At 38.3% G+C, this 23,335-nt stretch overlaps 1 protein-coding gene across 1 annotated transcript; it reads left to right on the plus strand.

The window, feature by feature from the left end:
• The first annotated feature begins 263 nt into the window (after positions 1–263).
• esyt1a (extended synaptotagmin-like protein 1a) lies at positions 264–22,296 on the plus strand. The gene is made up of 31 exons (XM_059333348.1): positions 264–1,143; positions 2,662–2,703; positions 5,501–5,635; positions 5,885–5,958; positions 6,151–6,223; positions 7,572–7,661; positions 7,757–7,812; positions 9,027–9,147; positions 9,359–9,535; positions 10,023–10,105; positions 10,282–10,330; positions 10,601–10,690; positions 11,918–12,013; positions 12,094–12,165; positions 12,275–12,361; positions 12,624–12,773; positions 13,887–14,069; positions 14,160–14,336; positions 14,948–15,030; positions 15,141–15,189; positions 15,278–15,367; positions 17,626–17,721; positions 17,954–18,025; positions 18,114–18,200; positions 18,314–18,460; positions 19,314–19,432; positions 19,537–19,629; positions 19,730–19,861; positions 21,049–21,154; positions 21,260–21,309; positions 21,399–22,296. Exons 1-31 carry the CDS (start codon positions 814–816, stop codon positions 21,424–21,426), a joined length of 3,237 nt encoding a protein of 1,078 aa, XP_059189331.1. The 5' UTR covers positions 264–813; the 3' UTR covers positions 21,427–22,296.
• The last annotated feature ends 1,039 nt before the right edge of the window (positions 22,297–23,335 follow it).

The following is a 23,335-nucleotide window of genomic DNA, read 5'->3' on the forward strand; positions in this document are numbered from 1 at the left end:
TGTGCTGATGCAGAATGACCTGCATTTTGTTGCTGCGTAAACATCGCGTTAGTGACATCTGGCGCACATCCTGCTTTGTGTCACGACTCTGCCGCTTGGATTGTAAAAAAAAGAAAAAAAAAAAAAAAAAGGCAGCTGATGCATGCAACTCGATTAAGTATCAAAGCGAATACACCTTTCTGTCAACGAACCTGTTGGCGCTGTCACGCTCAGTTGTAAAAGCTGCTGCAGTGGAGAGGAGCGCTTGCGCATGCAGCAGGGTTTCATCCGGTTATGTAAAGAAGGTAACGGGTTGAGCAGCCTGTGCATTAAAACAGGATTTGGGGCGTTATTTCAGTTTATACCGTGATGATGATGTTAGTGTGAATAAAACGTGTCCTTATGGTCTCCGCAGATGGAATAAACGACGCTCACTTTGCAAATAGGTCTTAATACGCTCCGCCCGGGTCGGTGTATGACGCTACAAGTTAATTCTAGGGTTTAGGTTTCTACTGGATTTCATGTGAAGGAGGGCTTGAGGCAGAGCCCGCCCTCACGGGTCCTGGTCTCTGCTTGCCCTGCTCTGTGAGACACGTAAATGAAACACGGAATAGCCAGTTTAGTGCCCTGCGGAACTGAGGAGAGCGCAGTGGAAGGAAACCGTGGTGGTCATGATTTAACAGTAAGAAGCTCCGCAGTTTGTCGCTGATTTCCTCGATGGTTTCTACATCAAAACGGTGCTTTTAAGTCTTCAGTGGCGCTTGCCACTCAGTCGCAGAAGCTTTTTAAGCTGAAGGCCAGGTCGAGCCAGTGAAGTGAAACGGGGATCTTGCGATGCCAGCCGCGGATGCAGAGCCGGGCATGAGCAGGGGCACGGCGGCCACCGCAGCCCCGGCCTCACCGAGCCATCCCCCCGGTGAACGCGCAGTGAGCGTGCTGTGGTCGTTTGGGAAATGCCTCGGCGCTCTTCTGCCAGTGTACCTGGCTGGGTATTATGGCTTCAGCATCAGCGTGGTCCTGTTTGGGCTGATGATCTACATGGGCTGGAAACACAGTCGACTGGACAAAGTGATGAGGCTCAAGTCTGCCATGTACCTGCTGGAGAACGAGAGGGCATTCACCACCGACAAGGTGTTCAGAGCCAAAAGGGATTTACCTCCATGGGTAAGCACAGGCATGCATGGTCATTCTCTGCAGCTTGTATCACCTGTCACATCTGCAAACATCTGTCAGGCCCAACTTGAGCTGCATCTCAGCTACTTTGCATCACTGATAGACATTTATATGCACATTACTCATTAGTTGGATACTTGCTGTTTATTTAAAAGCTCCAGACTTTTTAGAATGAACACATTTATACATAAAAAGACAGAGATAGGGACAGTCTGTTGCTTCATTACAACCCCATATTTAGACATTCCTGGTGTGCAGTGCCTGGGGAATTAGTCTGCTGAAGAATGTGGATTTAAATGTCAGATGAAGTCTTTGTAGAGTGGGAGAGGTGGAAAGAACGATACTGACATTGAGTAGACTTTACACTATAAGTAGACTGTTAAATGCATGCTGGAGGAAACTATTTATCTAGTAACAGGAGAGATTCTCTTTGTGGGTTTCCTCTTCCCGTTTCACTACAGTGGAGCTGCCTTTGACCTTATCTGGCACCAAAAACTTGATGACTCATAAACATACTTCAGAGCAGAGGCAGTGACCAGGACCACCATATCTGGAGAGAGAATAAACTGTGTGTGCGTGTGTGAGTGGGTGTGTGTGTGTGTGTTTGTAGGGCAGATAGGACTGATCTGGAGATCTCTGAGGTTTTGAGGAAGGGCTGACGTGCATGTGGTTGATGGTTTCCTGAAATTTTGTTTAATAAGTCTAAGTTGTTAGGCCTTCTTAGGTTCTCTCTCTACTTCTGCTGTTAACATGTAAAAATATAGATATTATATTGGTAAAAAGCTGGTGAAACTGTTTAATCAAGTGGAAATACTGCCTATCTTAACGCAAAACAAAGCATGCATCATCTTAAAATTACTTAAATAATATAGTACTGTATAAGAACCGATTTATCGCGACAATATTATCTGCCAATACTGGCCTATTACAGACATATCACTATCTGTATATATATGTGCATATGATATCTGGATATACACGTATAAGAACAATTATTTTACAGAACATATTATACAGAAAAGAATGCTTGGTGTAATTTAAAAATGTTGTTAGCTATCTTATGTCTATATATTTTGTATTTATTCTTCGTCAGTGTATGGTTCTAATTGGTTGACATAGTAATACATTGCATGTATAGTGTTTAACAATATATAATGTTAATCATGAGTTATTTGCTTAAGGATGTAGTCCTCTAGGAAGCATTGCACAGTCAAATCAGTGCAAAGTCAATGCACAATCCATATAGTAAAGCTTTATTTTTATTACAAATCAAAAGTTCACTATATTGGCTGCCATATTGGTTACTGGAGAATTTTTCTCCTCTTAAATTGCTATTGGTCTCAAAAATCAGATGTCAGTTGGGCTCTAGTATGTACTTCCACACACCCAGAAAAATATTACAAAAATAATCACCTCAAGTATTTTAACTACTCTGCTCAGAGCTGAAGGTCATTTTACACTGCCATGTTGTATTTGACTTCATGCCTGACTAATATTACTTTTCTACAGGTCAACTTTCCAGATGTGGAAAAAGTGGAGTGGCTCAATAAGGTATGTGATTTTCCCATCACACTTTGCATATGTGCAGCTGTGTATTTAAAAAATAAGGTTGTCACAAAAGCAGAATTATAAACTTCATACACATTTTGATATTTGGAAAACAAAAAAACATCTTTTTACTGCCACATGATTATTATGGTCATGCACATGAGTGTTTGGGTGCAGAGACGCCGCCCTCCTCCGCAGTGGAAAGCTTGTAATTGAGGCTGCTTTGTGGGCTTTGAATGAGAGAAACTTGTGTAAAGCACCCTGCTTTCATTTCCTTTCTTCCTCCTTTTCTTTCCTTCTTTTTTTGGTGCTTTGCTGCACCGGGAAGCATACTGAGAAGTCGCCATCCTATAATGCTACTGCTAACATACAAGTATTATCTCCATTCTCCAATTCTCCTTTTTTTAATGAATTTTCTTTAACCTTTTGAACCCCAGTTTGTGGCGCTCCTTGAACATAGGTCACAAACGTTTCTGTTAAAAAAAGTAACCAAAACAAAGCTTAAAATTGTGATATATTTTGTTGTATTCACTTTATTCTACATGTCTCATTTAAAACATCGCCATAAATAAACATTTTTGAATAACTAGATCCTCTTAAAAACATTCAATTCTGCTACTCAGCGACACTGTGAAGCCATGATTGATTCTGCTGAGACGGACGGTCACGTGACAAATATTCACTGAAAATCTGTTTACACAGAGCTGAGAGGAAAGGACAGGAGAGGTTGTAAAAATGCGAATAATTATATAATTATTATATAATTATATAATTTTTTCTCCAATATACATGACACGTGTGGGCACTTGAAAAAGTGTTATAAATATAAATTCCATTTTATTCCAATTTAAATATATATATGTATATATATATATACGGTTTGGGGTTCAGAGGGTTAATGCCGCCTCCATTAAATAATGTTTGACATATGTTAAAATATTTTAATTATGTAAGCGGTTGATGTTCTTTCCCCGTCTGGTTGCTGTTTGTGGGTCCAGTCACGAGGTGGTTTCATTACTAGAGAGGATGCTGTAATAAACACAGGTTGAGGACCTGTTCATTTCCTTCCCTGATGTTTAATCTGTGCAGCCTTGGGTTGAAGCTCTGAGGTTATTGACAAAGTTATGATACTTTTGACAATGTCATTAGGAAATCATTATTAAGAATCATCTGTTTTAAGACACTTGTATGATGAAGGACTGCACTGCTTTATTCAGCTGAACTTTTCAACAACAATGATTCCCAAGATAAAATGTTTGCTTTGTACTTGGGTAACTCCCGCAGTAGCTGCATTGCCTCACATTCGATACGGAGATAAAGCCCACTTGTGTGGACTTTAAGTGACCCGGCTCCCGTTGCAGCCTCTCCATTGGAGCAGATTATCTGGCGTTGTAATTAAGAGGCAGGGAGAGTGGCTCAGATCATATCGCTGGACTCTTTGTCTCTGTCAGTACAGTAACCTCGCATCAGCACAGGGCAAGTGTGGATGTGAATACTAATAACTCAAAGCGCCCTTCTGGAGGGAGAAATGTAATGAACTCACTGACAGAAGCCCAGATTGTGGGATGGCAATTTGCTGGACTCATCTTTCAGTCGCCCACGTCTCCTCCAGGCTTTCAGACATGTGATCCAGCTGCCTGCACTCCTCTCCTGCAGCCGTAAACAAACATACATCAGCCCTGAAATGTTCCCACCTTTTATTATATTTGACAACTTGTGGAAAGTGTAGCTGGGAATAAAAGGAGCTGGTGAAGTCTGTGAGAAACATATCTAAATAAAATAGCCTGTGAGGAGTAAATAAAAGGCATCATTCCTAATTGAATGTCCATAACGGTATCATAAATAATATAAGGTACTCTCCTGCAGCTGTGGGCTGTTAGCACCGCCACTTCAGGGGCAGTTTGGACGTCACAGGATCAGTAAACAGAAGCTGACAGGACTTTGCACCTCACTCTCACACCTCACACTTAAATGTTGAAGCTTACACCAGTGTGAGAAACACTCCAAGACAAAATTATATATCACTGGAAAATCTCCTCTGAAATTATTAAACTCACATTATTTAATTTATTTAAAAAATAATATTTAATAATGTATTATGTGTTATTACTTTGTATAATATTTTATATATATATTATATTTTAAATATATATACTAATATATACTATATATATAACTGTCTTGCTTAATCAATAATTATAATAATACAACATGTTTTGTGCTTATTGAATAATACATATTTTGTATAACACATGGTAAAGCCTATTTTATTTGTATTTATTTATTTTATTTTATATTTGTTTTTCTCTGTATACTCATGTGTAACAAACAACTTGACAAATGTAAAATACCCAACATTTTCTCCTTTGTCGTTCATCTTATGATTGCATTAAAACACAATATATTAACATATTGAATTATCTTTATTAGGTCTAACTGAGCTGTTGTTCACTGTTTAAATTGCATCCCCTGTCAGATGTTTTTTTTTTGTCTCTCTTAAAAGCCTTTTAACCACAAGGCAAACAGTGTATGGTCACGGCTTTGTGAAATGTGTGTGTGTGTGTGTGTGTGTGTACATGTGTTAATGGTTCTTTGTTATTTGCTGTCACGTTCTGGTAAACATTTATTTTATTCCCAGGAAGTGCGTTGCTATGATGAAGCATTTGCACAAAAGATAATTCAGTTATTCACAGAATTATATTACTGTGGACACAAACATGAACCACATTTGATTACATGTATAAATTATTACTGTATACTACCCGAACTATACTATCCTATCTCTCCCTATCTTTTGTAGATCCTGCAGCAGGCTTGGCCCTTTGTCGGCCAGTATCTGGAGAAGCTGCTGGTGGAAACCATTGCTCCTGCCATCCGAGCCTCCAGCATTCATCTGCAGACTCTCAGCTTTACCAAGGTCAACATAGGGGACAAGGTATATGAGTGATCTGTCATTAAAGCAGCAGTGTATTCTGTAAATGTACCAAGGAAGTACAGTTGAATGTAGAATCCTAACATGCATGTGAGTCTTGTAATGCAGGGCTGGTCTCACTGGCCTGTGAATTAAAAGCATAAAAACTGATGATCTTCCTCACAGGGAATGATAATCTTCATGTGCATCTTTGCTAATTTAATCTCTATCAGGATTATTTGCTTTGTGTGACAGCAGCTGTTGTGTTCACAGGCTCTGAAGGTGGTTGGTGTAAAGGCTCACACAGAACATGATAAGAGACAAGTTATGTTGGATCTGTACCTGAGGTAATGCATCACTTTTTTTTTAGCTAGAAGTCAAACACTGAAATATTCCTCACTTACTGTGAAGTCTCCTGCATGTGGGAAGGGCCTGCCTCTGTCTGTTGCAGGAGATCATTGTTTACTCAACACAGCTCTATCGAAACTTGTATCAACTGCTTCTCTTAGTTAATCCTGTCACTGCTCTTCCTCTTGCAGCTATGCCGGTGATGTTGAGATCAATGTCGAAATCAAGAAGTATTTCTGCAAAGCTGGAGTGAAAGGAGTCCAGGTATAAAAATGCATATTAAAGAGATATTTCATAGAAGTGGGGTTGTTTAAGATACTCATCCATAGTTTGTGTATTACCTACAGTAGATAACGGTTGCTGTGGACAGGGGCATCAGCAAGATGTATTTTAGTCACCTAAAAAAGGCCCAATTAAAAAAAATCAACATCAGTTTATTTGTACGCTATATAAGAATATTTTCACTGCTTTTCTTTGCTATGAGACAGACCTTTCCGGCGGGGAACTGAAACCATTATCTGTGCTCTCTTTAAAGCCACCAGAATCCATTGACAAAAGCAGTAATTTTACCTCACAGAACACAGGTATTGCTTGACTAATGCTACCTTGATCTGTTAGTTCATTAGGGTCAAAAATTCCACTCTACAGAAATCATTTATACATAGAAATGTGGGAAAATTTGTCTTCTCACTCACAATCCTCTGGTTAAACTGTCAGAGTTATAGTTTGGGCGTAGGACGCACAGATGCGCCACCAACACGCACCAACAGCCCCATTGGCGTTGGTAAGCGCGCACACTCCTCCAGATACACATGTTTCACACACACACACACACACACACACACACACACACACACACACACACACACACACATACACACACACAAAACACACACACACACACACACACACACACACATTTTGAGTTTGAAAGGGAATAGGCTGCTGTATAAGTAAATACTTGAAAAGGAATGCTTGTTGTAGGTGTGCTCCTTGTATATAATATAGTATCATAACATTACTAGTATTAATTGTTTGAAATCTCTGAAGAATCTCATCATAGTGTATACACACTGGCAGTAGCCCCCATGGCCCTTTCAGACTTTCCACAGAGGAAATTTTCTAGTTTGTATTATTGTGCAACTCTTGTGTTTTAAAGGGTTAGTTCGAATTTGCCAAAATTCACACAATAACACAAATTAACTAAACAATCGAGACAAGGGGAGGCCAGCAACTCCCATGTTCTGCAAGGAAATTTCTTGTTTTTGGCAGTGGAGTCTCGTGGTTTCGACAAGAGCAACAAATGGCTTCAAAAGTGGTAGAAATATTCTCATTATAGTGAACACTTAAACTGGTATTGATTTTGTTTTAGGTTTTCCTTTTTTTAGGTGGTTAACAAACATTTTGCTGCTGCCTCTGTCCACATAGTTCAGCTTCTGTGTCAATACTTCTGCCTGCTTTTACAAACTTGGGCGTGCCAACCACCAGCTGCTGTAGGTAACTAACTATAGATATGTACCTCATACAATCCAACTTAAATGTATTCCTTTAAGATATTTTTATGTTATTTGTGACAGTTAAATGGCCTGAATCGTCCTTTTTCTCTGTGTAGCTCCATGGGAAGCTGCGTGTGATCCTGGAGCCTCTGATCGGAGACGTGCCGCTGGTTGGAGCCATCACAATGTTCTTCATCCGCAGGCCTGTGAGTGCAGCACAAGAAAACTGTGTCTGAGTTTGCACAGCATTGTTATCCAATGTCTACACTCATGTTTTATATGTATTTTATCTGTGTCGTAGAAACTGGACATCAACTGGACCGGGCTGACCAACCTGTTAGATATCCCTGGGCTGAAGTGAGTTTATGTGACTGAGCTATGTGCTCATGGATTTTAGGGTGTGCCCGCATTGATCTGTTGTGTCTGTGTGTTTTTAATGAGGAGTAAATGTTTTCACATGCAGAAAAATTTGCCCGTTTTGCGACTGACTGAGACAAAGATAATTTTTTCAATCAGTGATGGATCTGTGTGGTCACATCCTTAAAGTGTAGGTGTGGCGATATCTTATATTTTTGTTTTGTCAACAAATCCAGTGAAAAGACTTAAACCAGCAGTGAACTGATCCCACTAACAAGTAGCCAAAGCCTGCTATGCTTCTCCTGTGTGCCACAGAGCTCCTTTGTTGTCCAGAAACTTGAAAACACATAAATGAGTCACGCTGTTGCACAGGATAACATGTTCCTTCATTACGATGAACAGGGGCACTGTAGTTTATTTTGAGCCAAGCCCACGCACACCATCCTGCAGCCTTAAATGCCCAATAAAGCATCAAATGTGGATTGATCTGCATCAGAAAAGAATCCCCAACCAAACCAGTCTAAAAGCTCAAATGCCAAGCTGTTAGAATAACTCAAACTAAAATCAGTAAAAACTGTGACCTCTTTTGTAGAAATCTTTAGTAGAAACAGTCTTAGGGTATAGAAGTTAAAGTACTGACACATTACTGGTTTCGTTCTTTTTATGCCGTTTGTTGATAATAAGAAAAATATTGAGCAATGCCAACCTTATCCTTTAATAACGTTATGCCATACTGGTGTTTTTTAATTCATTATGTATATACTATGACTCCATGTGTTTATATGGAGGTAGCTTTTAAGGTCCATTATGTAAGGTCAGGACGTGGACAATGTAGAATCAACGAATAATAAAACTGATTGATTCTACACTGTGTGTGTTATGATCTTATATAATATACTTTGTGAAAATGCAATTAAAGCATTGCCAGAGGTGTTGCTGAGGCATCAGTTCCCTCTGGCGATGCTTTCAATGACAGTTTGTCATTCTTTTTTTATTGTATTCACCATTATAGATGACGTTAGCGGATATGATTTCACAGAAAACTGTGTTCATCTTTTCGCCATTGGGAGCTTCCTGTTGGCTCTGTTGCTGAGAACATGTATATCATGTTATTTATGCATGTATATATTGTCAGCAGTAGTATATAGCCTCTGTCTGTTTGTCTGTGTGTCCCTCCGTGTGTCCCCCAACATCGTCCTCGCATTCATTTGCAGTGCCATGTCGGACACTATGATAATGGATGCAATAGCCTCCCACCTGGTGCTCCCCAACCGCCTAACTGTTCCCCTGGTGGCCGACCTGCACGTTGCGCAGCTCCGCTCCCCTCTCCCAAGGGTAACTGTCTCAATAATGAAAGGCCTGGAGAAAAACATGGAGCCACACAGACTGAAACAGTCTCAGCATATAAGCTGCAAGCAAACACATAGCCTGGAAGTCATACAGAAAATTCACATAACAAATAAAAAAAGCTCTGTGATAATGCAAGTCGACTAACGTTTTTTTCTGTGCATGCATGTGTTTTCCTGGATCTGTTTGCACATGCTAGGGAGTTGTGCGTATCCACCTGCTGGAGGCTGAAGACCTAACTGCCAAGGACACAGTCATCAAGGGCTTAATCGATGGGAAGTCAGACCCGTATGCCGTTCTACGTGTCGGAACCCAGATTTTCACCTCCCATCATGTGGACAGCAACCTGAACCCACAGTGGAGGGAGATGTTCGAGGTGAGAGGGGATAAAATACATCTGAGCTGCAAGAAACATGAGATATATTTATGGCTTTGCCTCGATATGTAGGTGCTGCACTCCCACCAGTTTATGTGCTAAAAGTTATGGCTTGCTGTTGCTGTCCTTGCTTCATAGGGGGTTGCGAAAAGAAGTGGCAATGCAGTAAACATGTTAGAGATAAGCAGTTTTGTAGAGATTTTTATCTGTGTCTGTGGTGGCAGGAAGCTCCTGTGTTGGAGATAAGCAGCTCTTGCGAAAACTGCTTACTCAGGGACACATTTATCTTCGTGTTGTCTATGAAATTCGACTCTGAATAGATGCTAAATGAATACATCTACCTGACACAAAAGTAAAAAGTTCTTGTCATTGTGATTCTGTTTGCATGTCCTTGTGTTATTGTGTCACGTGTGGCTGTATCTATATTTGTAAATTTGTTGTGTGTATTGTGTATTTGTCCATTTATGTGTATGTGTGTGTGTGTCAGGTGATTGTCCATGAAGTACCTGGTCAGGAGTTGGAAGTGGAAGTTTTTGACAAAGACCCAGACCAGGATGACTTCCTGGGGAGGTAGCTTACTCATTCTCATTCTTTGACTCTGTCTCTATGTGCTTCTCATGTCATCCCCATCTCTGCTATACTGCCATGTTGGGCCATGATTCTGTGGAAATTTGATCGCCATAGTCTCCTTGATTAATGGCTTCACTGATTCTCTCTCCATCTCTCTTTATCTGCTTCTCTTTCAGGGTCAAAGTGGATCTTGATATCGTGAAGAAGGCCAGAGTTGTGGATGATGTAAGCACTGACAAGATTCAGGATTTCACCTTTAACAATGTTACCTTTAACAAATGTTTCTCACTCAGAAATCACAACAATGCAGTTATAAAAATGGTTTCACTCTGAAAAACATCAGAGTGAGACGGCAGAATTCCTGTGAGCATGTGACGTTACAGAGCCCATGTGCCTCCTCGTGATCTGCTCTGATCTCCACTTCTTTTATGAGGGCTCAAAGAAATCAAGCGGTGGAAAAAAATTGTTTGATGAGGCTTTTGTTTCTGTAAACAGTGGTTCAATCTGAGGGACGTCCCGTCCGGCAGCGTTCACCTCCGGCTGGAGTGGCTCTCTCTGCTGTCCTCTCCTGACAGACTCAGTGAGGTAAGTCTTTAGTCCGATCTGCAGCATTGTTTCAGGCAGTGATGTGGACTGAAATAGATGCACTTATAAGCATCTGAGTGTTATTTGTATGCCATATTAATTTGAGCATTTGACAGTTTGGACATACAGGAAACAGAGGCAGATTGATGACATGCAACAAAGGGTTTTAAACCACTTAACCCAACAGGACACTATCTGCTTTGATATTTATTTAAGTCTCACCACAAATCACAAAATATAAAGTTAAACTCATATTTTTCCCATTGAATAAAAATGTTGTTTTTGCATTTTGCAACAAGAAGCACAGCAGAAAATTGGATTACAATATTGTAATTAACACAAAGAAGTAAGGGGGAATAAAAATAAATAAAAATAATACATTAATGAAATAACGTTTTAATCATTCAAAAGAATATAAAATAAAATAAATAAATAAATAAAAAAGCAGCACTATTAGCAGTCACATCATTACATCATTTATCTTTGTTTTTGCATTTTACTTATTATTTTGTATGTGTTTAAGTTGTTAGAATTTAACTTGTTTATTTACCTGGAAAAAGATATCTAAAAAGATATGTACTCTTCATGTGTGTCCTTGCAAAGACACTCAATAACTATAACGCAACAATAATGAGTTACAGATTACGGTAGTTTATAATGCCTGTTGTATGTAATGTTTATGTTGTTTCCTATATCATTGTCTATAAAATAAAATTAAAAAATACACTGACAACATAAAACAGACAAGAGTCAAGTAGAGTTAAATAATAATAATAATTATTATTATTATTATATTATCATTAGTAAAGAATCAAATACACTTTTACATCATAGATTTACATCATAGAACATTTTACATGTACTGCAGGTACAGGTATGTTAGGTTGGCACCTGATGTACAATGTTTTATTCAAGCTTGTTTGATTGGTTTACATATATTGACCTTATAATGTTTTAGGTATTTTTATTATGCTTTGTGTATTTTGACCTCAGGGTACAATAAAGCTAAGTTAAAGAGCATATATATAAAAATATCAGTCAAAATACAGAAAAGCTGTCAAACAGTAAATCAATAACACATTATTCATCACCTGGTTATTAATAGTAATATAATATATATATATAATATAATATATATATATATAATATATAATATATAATAGTAATAATTTTCCTCACATATAATAATTTCATCACATGCTCTTTGCTCTCTGTTCGCTCTACCAGGTGATCCAGAAGAACCAGAACTTGACCAGTAAGACGGCTGATCCTCCATCTGCTGCGATCCTCGCCATCTATCTTGATCAAGCTCACCAGCTGCCTGTAAGATTCTCCTTATTCAAAACTTTTTCAGGCAGTGTGCTTTACACTTTCATCTCATCAGTGTATTTAATATGTTGTAGATGAGGAAAGGCAATAAGGACCCGAGTCCAATGGTGCAGATTTCCATTCAGGATGCAACTAAAGAGAGCAAGGTAAGGATATATAGCTAACTTTAAAAACAAACAAACAAACAAACAAAACAACACTAACCTTTTAAACCAAACTCAAGGAATAATACTTGTTTTCTCCTCTGTTCTGCAGACTTGTTACGGGACCAACAGCCCTGTGTGGGAGGATGCGTTTACCTTCTTTATTCAGGATCCTCGCAAACAAGACATCGACATTCAAGTAAGTCATCATGAGTAACGACTGAAAACACCTATAAAGCAGAGATTTACACAAATTACTCTCAAGACCTCAGTGGAATTAGTACAGAAAGTGCCTTATTGATTTTCACTGTGGTTTAGATCAATCTTTCCTCTTATTCTCTGTAATTTATGTTAACCACACTTCTTTCTTTCTTTTTTTTTTAGCTAAGGATCTTTTCACTTCATGTTATTTGCCTTTATCCTCACTCCACATCTTCTCTTCCTGTGTTTTTTTAAATCAGGTGAAAGATGATGACCGTGCTCTGTCCCTGGGCAGCCTGACCATCCCTCTGACCCGTATTCTGGCGACCCCTGAACTCACCATGGACCAGTGGTTCCAGCTGGAGAATTCTGGTTCTGCCAGCCGCATCTACGTCAAAATTGTGCTGCGGGTTGGTGTTTCATGCCAAGACTGTTTTCTTTTTCTTCTGCACACTCACATGTGTCTGGTAATGTAGTATACAGGTTAGATGCAAATTCAATCTGTGGTTCAGCTGAAGTGGAAGACTTTGAAATCCTATCAGCTCCCAGAGGACTGCTTTGGCCTCAGGAAACTATCATCCTACACATGCTTCAGTAACACACCCACATCCACCATTCAGAGATGATATTACATTACAGAAATCAGATCCTGTTGAACATTAAAGAATGTGAGAAACTGCAGAAGTTATAAAGTACTCTGAATTTAAACCCACCAGCGTTGGAAAAAGTATTCAGATCCCTTACTGAAGTAAAAGTACTACTACCACACTGCAGAATTACTCCACTACAAGTAAACATCCTGCGTTCAAAACTTACCGAGTGAAAGTAGAAAAGTATGAGCATCAAAATATACTTAAAGTATCAAAAGTAAAAGTTCTTGTTATGCAGAATGGCCCCTCTCGGATTGTTTTATATATTCTAAATATATTTGTAGGTTGTTTGTTTGATGCATTTATGTAAGCAGCATTTTAATTTTGTAAAGATAGGAAATGGAAATACTCAAGTAAAGTACACATACATAAAAATTGTACTTAAGTACATAACTTGGGTACTTAGTTACATACCACCACTGTCTAACACTGTGTAATTAAACCTAAACTAGACCATCTACTTGTCTAGAGGACACAGCAAAAGACAAAACAACCAGAAGTCACCAGACTCCATTGACAAAAACATAAATTTTATCTCGTAGAACATTGGAGTTGCTGGCCTATTGCTGCCTCAAAAGGTTAGTTTGTTTGTTTTATTGTGTGATTTTGGGGGAATCTGAATGAAACCTTTAAAACCCCAGAATCACATAATAACACAAACACACTGATAGGATCGAGGCAGTGGTAAACTAGCGACACCCCTGTTCTGCAAGGTAAAATTACTGTTTTTGTTGGTAGAGTCTGGACAGAAAAAAGACCATCTAATTGTCTTCTTTCAGCCTCCTCCTTCTATCCTAAACAGAAAAAGGAAAACCTGCATTTAAATTACTGCTTGACTCACAGTAACCTGTTAGTTGTTTCCTACTACTGCAGGTTTTGTGGCTAAGTGACGATGCCACTCCTACGACTCCATCTCCCCGGCCTCTGGCCCCTGGGCCCGGGATGGGTCAGGGGGGAATCTCATCAGAGCTGAACCCGATGGGGCCCGGCGGGTTGGGTAAACCACAACCAACACGACCGCAGCACACCACGCCTGACCCAGAGTTTGCAACTGAGGTAAAAGCCTGAAGACAAACCTAAGCATCTCACACACACACACACACACTGCTCTATAACAGCTTTTCCTGCCCTTTTTTCTGCTCACAGGGAGTGCTGCGTATCCATCTGGTGGAGGCCCAGAACCTGATAGCCAAGGACAACTTCATGGGCGGCATGGTGAAGGGGAAGAGCGACCCGTACGTCAAGATCCGTGTGGCTGGTATCACCTTCCGTAGCCACACCATTAAAGAAAACCTCAATCCACTCTGGAATGAACTCTATGAGGTATTACTACTGAAACAGATATTAGAAATAATAATAATATATTTCTATGGACTCACATGACTTTCTTATGACGTTGCGGTGTAAAAATGAAGCTAGTCGAGCCTTGCTGCCAACTTCCCTCTAATAGATATGATCAAATATATTCAGTATAAAAATGTAGAACTAGATGTTATTCTCATTTTACCTCTTATACAGTCATGGAAAAATTATTAGACCACCCTTGTTTTCTTCAGTTTATTGTTAATTGCCTGATACAACCAAAGGTACATTTGTTTGGACAAATATAACAAAAATAGCACATAAGATTTTAATTTAAGAGCTGGTTTCTTGATAATGATTTTGGTTATTATCACCAGTATGTACCAGGCATCAAATGAACAGGAAATTGAAGAAAATGGACAAAAAAATTTGCAACATTTAAAATTCTTCATTAAGCATGATTGTATTCTCTTCAACTACAACTCTTCGTTGTGCTGAAAGAAACTATATACCACAATTATATAAATGTAATATACAGGCTGAATTAAAATATTCAAAAATGGACAAAATATCCAAGACAGTTAATTGTATTATTAGATTAGATTTTCTAATGTTTTTCTTCTTTTGTTTAGGTGATTCTGACCCAGCTTCCTGGTCAGGAGATCCAGTTTGAGTTGTTTGACAAGGACATCGATCAGGATGACTTCCTTGGAAGGTGCCCCCTGATTCCACTAATAAAACTCTCACAGCATATCTATCTACACAACCTGCAACTGAAGGAAAAACATATTTATGAAAATAAAAATGTATTAATTGTCTTTGCAGGTTCAAGCTTAACCTACGAGATATCATCAGCGCACAATTCATCGATACGGTGTGTGACACAAAGTGAGCAAACAATTTAACAATAATGTTTGTGTTTATATCATAACTTTGACATTATTGTGCCACTCTTGTTACAGTGGTACACTCTCAATGATGTGAAGTCAGGACGGGTTCACCTGGTGCTGGAGTGGCTGCCCAGAGTTTCTGACCTACCCAGACTGGACCAGGTACACACACACACACACACTGAATACACAAGCTGCTGAGCCTACCTGTCTGTGTCAGTCCCCTCCCCACATCATCTCTCTGTGTCTCACCGTCTGCGTGTGCCGAACTAAATACTATCAACCTGTCCGGGCCGGTCAGAGGTCCAAATACACTGTTGCATATGCCGTTCGGTTCATTAGTTAACAGTTAAAGTTGTTTTAATCACACTAGACTGTGACTTACTGTTTTGAATAACTTCCTGTCGCTAAACGCATGCAGCTTTCAAAATAAGAGCGCAGTGTGTTAACATAATCGACCATAGCATTTACAAGAAGACTGTCAAAATAAGATGCCTTAAATAAAATATACAAGAACCCTTATTCTCCTTTAAAATAATTCTTAAAATATGCAATGATTAAGATGAGTGTATGTGATGGAATAGTGGCATTCGAATCTGTGGGAGGCCACCAAATTTGGGCTTTTATGGAAAAAAATTATCTTTGGGGTATGCCCCCCGTACCCTCCTAGCCAGCTATTTTTCCCCACTGACTGGCTGCTCCATGTCCTAGTGGAAAGCATGTTAACAGCAATTTAAAATGACACAGTATTGGATAACAAAGATTCTATAATACGGTATCTCCAGACTGTGAAAAATGTTATGTGAGGTGTTTGCTCTCATTTAGCTGCACGAGATTGGTGAATTTTACTTTACAAGGAAATGTTTCATTACCTGCTTTACAGTTTCTACTGAGACTCCAATCTTCCTCAGAAGCGTCATTACTAGTCTATTACTAGTCTCTCTCTCTCTCTCTCTCTCTCTCTCTCTCTCTCTCTATCTCTCTCTCTCTCTCTCTCTCTCTCTCTCTCTATATATATATATATATATATATATATATATATATATATTTATATAAATAATTCCTATAAAATGCCACATTTTTACAAATTAATCCTGTTGCAGTCTTAGGCAGAAAGTTGTTCTTTCCATTATAAAAATATGATAAATTATTTCAATCCAACCACAGTGAGTTTGAAGGTATTACTATTACTGAAGCTACTTTCTTTTTGCCTGCAGCACTAACATTCCTGGATAGGTATTTGAGACCAGAGTTGACATTTTCAAAAAGCACGGACCCCAGACAGTACAGAGGAAAGAAGAAAGACAAAACAGCACTTTTTACTCACTTTGTTCTTGTATTTCACTGTAATATATAAGTCCTACAGCTCTATAAAATCAGCACAATCATGGCTAGAAATGGGACCAACTCATGTTTTTTTTCTCCGCAGGATAACACGGTTATGACATAAGTCATTAAAAAACAAAATATATACATAAACAAACACTTTTCCCAAGTGCCCACAAGTGTCATGAGCTTTTGAAAAGTAAAATAAGTAGCCACATATTATACATATTGAACTATTTTCAATTTTTACAACCTCTCCTGTCCTTTCCTCTCTGCTCTGTGTAAACAGATTTTCAGTGAATATTTGTCACGTGACCGTTCTTCTCAGCAGAATCAATCATGGCTTCACAGTGTCGCTGAGGAGCAGAATTTAATGTTTTTAACAGGATCTAGTTATTCCAAACGATTTATTTTTGGACACGTTTTAAATGAGACATGAGACATGATTCTGACAGAAATACCACAATTTTAAGCTTTTGTAACCAATGATCTGTTCAAGGATTGTCAGAAAGTTCAAATTTGCACAATAATGCCTGTTTATACCAAATCTTTTTATGATAAACAGTGTAATTTTTGCAATCTTTTAAAGAAAACATGCGTGTCATCTCAGTGGGATGGTGGGGTTCAGAAGGCTAAACAATATATTATTTAGACGACTAATAATCTATCAATTCTGATAACATTTTTATATACAATTTGAAATAGGTGTTGGCAAGGTGTCTCTATAGTATATGAGCTACAGTAGGTAACAATGGAGTGTCCCGGAAGAATGAAGCAACTTTTAAATTTTTTAAAGGATTTAAAGAAGCATTTTGTGCTGAGAGAGCCTGGTACCCTTGTTTTTTTTAGCATTGTTGTTTGGTTGCTGCAGCACAATCAAACTATTTTTTTAATCAACAGGAAACAGAAGAACTTTGACAGTTTGGGACTTTGTGTGAATAAGCAGTAAACTTATCTTTGCAGATGCTTTGTGCAGATTAGTTTTTTCATGTTCATATCTTTGTTGGTAGAGTTTTGAAACTTCTTATTGCACAATAAGCCTCACTAAAACTCACTCTTTTTCTCTCTCTCTCTCTCTGACTTAATTCCTGCAGATCTTGCAGTATCAGTCCCAGCAGTTGTACCACAACAAGGTTGTGCCATCAGCGGCTGTGCTGTTTGTGTATGTGGAGCGAGCCCACGGCCTGCCGGTGAGATCATATCTTTGAGTCCTTGGGGCTCTATTTGTTGTTTATTGTGGTGTGTTTTGTGTGCAGAAGTCCTTTTAGTGCCAGTGTTTTGTATAAAACACTGTAGTGTCCCAGTGCAGCTGCATTTTCCTTTAAATATGAAATAACTGGGGGTGTAATGTGTGTTTTATATTTTGCAGATGCTGTTGATTACAGTTTTTTGTATTACAATGTTCTCTGCATGTAATTTCAGCTGAAGAAGAGTGGGAAAGAGCCGAAGGTTGGTGCTGAGATTATCCTCAAAGGTGTTTCACACAAAACCAAGGTAGGATCATGACCTGCATTCATAACTTTAAAATAAAGTAAAGTGGTATTTGAAAGTCATTAAATTCTGCTGTTTGTTCTTTTTTAAGGTCTGTGAGCGCTCCACGTCCCCTCGATGGGACGAAGCCTTCCATTTTCTGGTTCGTGACCCCAGAGATGAAACGCTCACAGTGAAGGTGCGTGTCATAAACAGTAACTCCACTTTTTGTCTGAACTATGCAAATTATTTCATACTATATCGATATTACAAATGGCTAAAATGTTTGTGTATCTATCTGTTTGTCTCCAGCTCTCCCACAGCTGGGGCCAGGCCCTCGGCTCCTTCGTGCTTCCTATCAGAGAGGTGCTGATTGAGCCGGGTTTGGTGCTGGACCGCTGGCTCAATCTGGATGGAGCTCTGCCAGAGAGCCAGATCCTACTGAGGGCCACACTCAAGGTACTGACAATATACCCTGCTTACTCTACAAATATACTCTTTATTGTCCAGCCAAGGCAGGATGATTCTCTTTGGTCTCACCAAGGAAACATAAACATGTTAGCAAGATAAAAACATCACTGAACAAAGATCTCTCAACTGTGCAAGAGTCATTGCGTTAATAGTTACGGTGTACAGCCTACACTCTCATATATTTATTTTCTGAAGCTTAGCTTAGCACAAACACTGGAAACAGCTGTTGTGTCTCTGTCTAGAGGTAATATATTTCGCTTATAAGCAGCTCTAATTGTAACTGATTTAAAATGTTTTATCTGATTTGTTGAACCTGCACAAAACTATAGTGTAAAAACAAATAGCAAGTTTATTTAATCTTCACTCCCAAATGGTATTTTTTTGCTTTTCCAAGTTTTTCAAGTGCCCACAAGTGTCATGAGTATTGGAAAAAATAAATTGGGTCTCCACATGCTATACATATTGAACTAGTTTCATTTTTACAACTTCTACTTGCAACCTCTCCTGTCCTCTCCTCTCTGCTATGTGTAAACAGATTTTGAGTGAATATTTGTCACGTGGCTGTTTGTCTCAACAGAATTGAAATCGAAATGGTTTATTTTCTGGCGACTATTTTAATTAGGACAGTGTAATAAAAAATTTTAAGAATTTGGACATTCTTCAAGGTGGAATACTGAGTTCAGTTTCTAGGCCACAAGTCGGAAGAGCAAGGAGGCACAAAATAGACAAATGGGATTAATTCCGAGTCTTGTTGCATTGCTAGTCTGTAAAATTGAGTTGATGAGTATTATTATTATACAGCAGCAGTGTCTTGCTAAGCTTTCATCTGGATCTCTTGCAGGTGTTGGACACTCAGCTGGCAGTGTGTCGTGGGGCTGCAGATGACGCCAACGCAGAAGAAGTTATTCCCAGATGGGTTCCTTCCCATCTGGACATCAGACAGAGAAGTGGATTCTCTATGTGAGTCACACATGCATCAGTAAAACCTATTGTGTCATCTGTGCAGTTAAATATTCAAAGACACCATCATGTAAATAATCTCATTTTCTATCCTGTGTCTATAGCAATGATAACGTAGCCTCAGTCGGCCAGGTGAAGCTTACCATTGCGCAATCCATGGAGGAGAGCAGGCTTTACATCACCGTTCACTCCTGCAGGTCTCTATATGACGCATGTTACCTCATCATCGCCATATTCTTTGACCTGGAGGGCTCTATACCAACACGTGTTGTGCATGTGATTGCTGTGTACCCACAGAGCCCTGGCAGCCTGCTCCAAGGACGGTGCAGACCCGTATGTTTCCTTCATCCTGTTACCCGACAAGAAGGCGACCACCAAGAGGAGGACCGCCACCAAGAAGAGAGACCTCAACCCGGAATTTAACGAGAGGTTAGCGGACAAATGACACACTCGTGATAGTGAAGCAAGGGAGATTGTCATTTTAAGGCTATCGAGAAGATGATATCATGTGAAAACTAGAAGATCTGAGGAATCAATTGGTAGCAACCATGTCATGATATTATGTTGGGAAGGGCGTGAAATAATTATAGACAGATTCTGATTTTCCCCTTCAGAGGCTGTTGCAGGTTCAAAATATTTGAATGAAAAAGGGCTCTATTGATAGCCACAAGCTGCTTTATGATTATAAAATGCATTAGTCGTGTTTCTCATGCATTCTTTTCGCTTATTGCATATGAATATTTCTGCATACTGGGATCACTAATCAGTCTGTGAATTGCATAAATTGGGTATGACTGGAAAGCTGAGACTCCTGAGTTATTCATGTGTAATAATTTTAGTCCCTATAGTAATCATTTCTTTGCCGTGAGTAAAACTTGAGCTTACTGTATAAAATGAGCTGCTGTGACCTCTAGGATGATCACAACCTCATGAAACTTTACGACCAGGAACTAGAGACCTAGAGCATTCAGAGGATGTATAGCTTTTTTATTGTAGATATATAAACATAAAGCGGGTTTCTCAGCAGTTTAGAGAACAGAAGTGCTCATCATCTAATCGGCAAAAATTCTGAAATCTCCAAAATGTCAAAAGTTTTTAAAACCAAATCACGGTATGTTTTTTTTCTGTGTTGTTCCAAAGGTCTTGAATTGATGTGATATTTTGCAGGGTTTTTTAAAACCATTTTTATCCATTCTCAAAAAAAAATGCAGATGTGTGTAACAAATGGTATCAACTCAAAAATTGCTGCAACAACTTAGGGGACATATTTGAACATGGAAATGGACTTCAGAAAGCCAAACATTAATATTTTAAACTATTAAATACCTTAGGTTTACATAATAATTAAAAAATAAAAATATAACAATAATAAAAATATAATGATTAATTGATTAAGCAAGTAGTTGTTTTAATGAAAAATGTATGACCAGAACAACTGAAGCTGCATCTCAAATTAATCTTCAGGTTCCAACTTTCAGATGATGTCCACCACTTTTATGTGGAATTTATTGGTGACCTGCTATCTCCCCCTAAACATCCACTGCACACCACCCCCAGTTCTCTATATTAGGGGTCAGAATGATAAAGGGTTAAAGGACTACTCTCTCTATCCATAGGTTCGACTTTGACTTCTCTCTCGAGGAGTCCACGCAGAGAAGACTGGACCTGTCTGTGAAGAACAGCGTCTCCTTCATGAGCAGAGAGAGGGAGCTCATCGGCAAGGTAAAAATCATCTGAAATGCAATTTGATATTTCCAAACATCACATTATTCCTTGGTGTTGAAGCAGTGATTTTAACATCATCTCTTGCTTCATTGTTGCCCTCAGTTGCAGCTGGACTTGGACCAAATTGACCTGAAGACTGGTGCCACACAATGGTAATCATTCAAACCTCAAATGTATATTAATATATTACTTTTTTTCAACATTATTTAAATAACAAATTATTTCCTTTCTCTCTTCCCAGGTTTGATTTGGTAGCAGAGACCAACTAGAAGAAATGATGGTTGGTCTTCATTCTATATAACTTTTAGTGTTGCTTCTGTGATCTGTGATTTGTGCGTTTGTATATTCAGCTTAAATTAAAATTTCCACCATCACTGAAGAAAAAACGACAACACATCTGCTCCACAACAACATCAGTATTTATGAAACTTTACATGTAGCTTATCATCCGTAAAGTGTAAACTGTGGTGACTTCATACTGTCTCGGACAGATTCTTCAGTAGAATATTTTGGCTGAATAGATATTTGATAATAATGCAACTGTGTTGCACAACCTGCCGAGTTTATATGTGTAAAAGCATGTTAAAGTCCTCTTTGAATTTTATTCAGAAAAAGGGCTGACTGTGTTGTGTTCAATATCTTAAGGAATTAAATGTTTTATGGATTTACAGCATCCAACACAACTGAAAGAAATTACTTTTAATTTTATTTTTTACAATTTTCAAATAATTCCCGATATTACTTTGTTTATATACGTTTATATTATTGCCTTAAGTATTACAAAACTGTGCACAGTTTGTCAGTGTTTATGAATTATGTTCCAAATGAAGTTTTATATGTTTTAACCAGAGATCTATTAAAGTTGCTTTTATAAATCAAAGTATTACAAACCTAGACCCTCACATTTACCACTGAAAACAGAGGTATGATACTGTAAGCAGAGTCTAAATCACTGTGCTTTTATGAAGAGAAAACTTTGTAGATACTGAAAACACATTGCTGGTGTTCTTACACTTATGCTTCTTTGTGTTTGTACATGTTTGTGGCGCTAAATGCGACAGGCTGAAGCTGTCAGCCATGTTAAGATTTTATTTTTCAAGCAAAACAGTCACGACCTTATGAGAAGCAAGCTAATATTGCACGCCAGCCGCGGGACGGTTTCTGTCAGCTCACCTCAAAGGCTCGGGCACTGATCTGTGGTGACAGAAACCAAATAGTGTTTTAAGTGTCAGAACTGAAGAAGAAAACTGCTGAGCTTTGACATTATTTGAACATATCATCATGTATCTGCTGAAGATGTTGATTAAAGTTTGCACTCTCATGATTCAAAACAGTTTTGTGACATTTTTTGACAATTTTTTTATCCTTTGAAAACTCCTTCTAAAGGACAAAAATGTCCATGTCAAAAAACTGCTATAAAAATATATATTAAAATGTCCCACTTTCACTGAGTTATATATTCTAACCATCTTCCGTTCTGATCATCACTACCAAATATTCATTACTTTTCTGAATTTTAAGCCTTTAATTATACGTAATGTTAATGTTGTAAAATCATTCATATTACTGTTTTATATGCTTTTTTTCCATAGTCTGGGATATGTCAGCAATGCTGATTTTGATGGATTTTTATTTTTTGTAACTTAGAGGACAAAACTGTCTGCTTCCTAAAAAAATATATATTGTCAGAAAATATATTGTAAGAAAAACATAATATATTATATTTTCAACTTTCAGAAACTTATAGTTTTTTAACCAACATCTGTCCTGATCATAACTATTGCACATCATTTATTTTTAGGCTTTAATGCCTTTTGTTTACATAATGCTACCGTTGTTTGTTTTTTAATGAAAAAAATACAAAAAAATGTAATTACTTTCTCTGTAATATATGCAAGGGGGGAATTCTTATTTTCACAGTCTGGGATATGTCAGTAATTATAAAAAAAGGTTTTGATGCATTGCATCATAAAACAGCAATACCTCTTGTGGGAACAAGAAAATAGCAAGTGTTTGCCCCATAGCGTCAAAATAAGCAAATGGCTCAATCTTTGCTTCTCTCGTACAAATATACAAATATTAAATATTAAAAATAGCAAAAAAGACATTAGAAAAAATATGTACAAGGTGAGGTTCGTAAAATATGTACAGGTAGTGCAATGGTAGAAATAAATAGTT

Source organism: Centropristis striata, chromosome 5 (assembly GCF_030273125.1).
Source record: "Centropristis striata isolate RG_2023a ecotype Rhode Island chromosome 5, C.striata_1.0, whole genome shotgun sequence".
In the NCBI taxonomy this organism is placed as follows: Eukaryota; Metazoa; Chordata; class Actinopteri; order Perciformes; family Serranidae; genus Centropristis; species Centropristis striata.

Bases quoted from the DNA above. Each gene is read 5' to 3' on its own strand.
- esyt1a (XM_059333348.1), top strand. From the start codon at position 814: ATGCCAGCCGCGGATGCAGAGCCGGGCATGAGCAGGGGCACGGCGGCC. The intron at 12,014-12,093 runs GTAAGATTCTCC...AATATGTTGTAG, and splicing joins ATCAAGCTCACCAGCTGCCT to ATGAGGAAAGGCAATAAGGA. The intron at 12,166-12,274 runs GTAAGGATATAT...TCTGTTCTGCAG, and splicing joins ATGCAACTAAAGAGAGCAAG to ACTTGTTACGGGACCAACAG.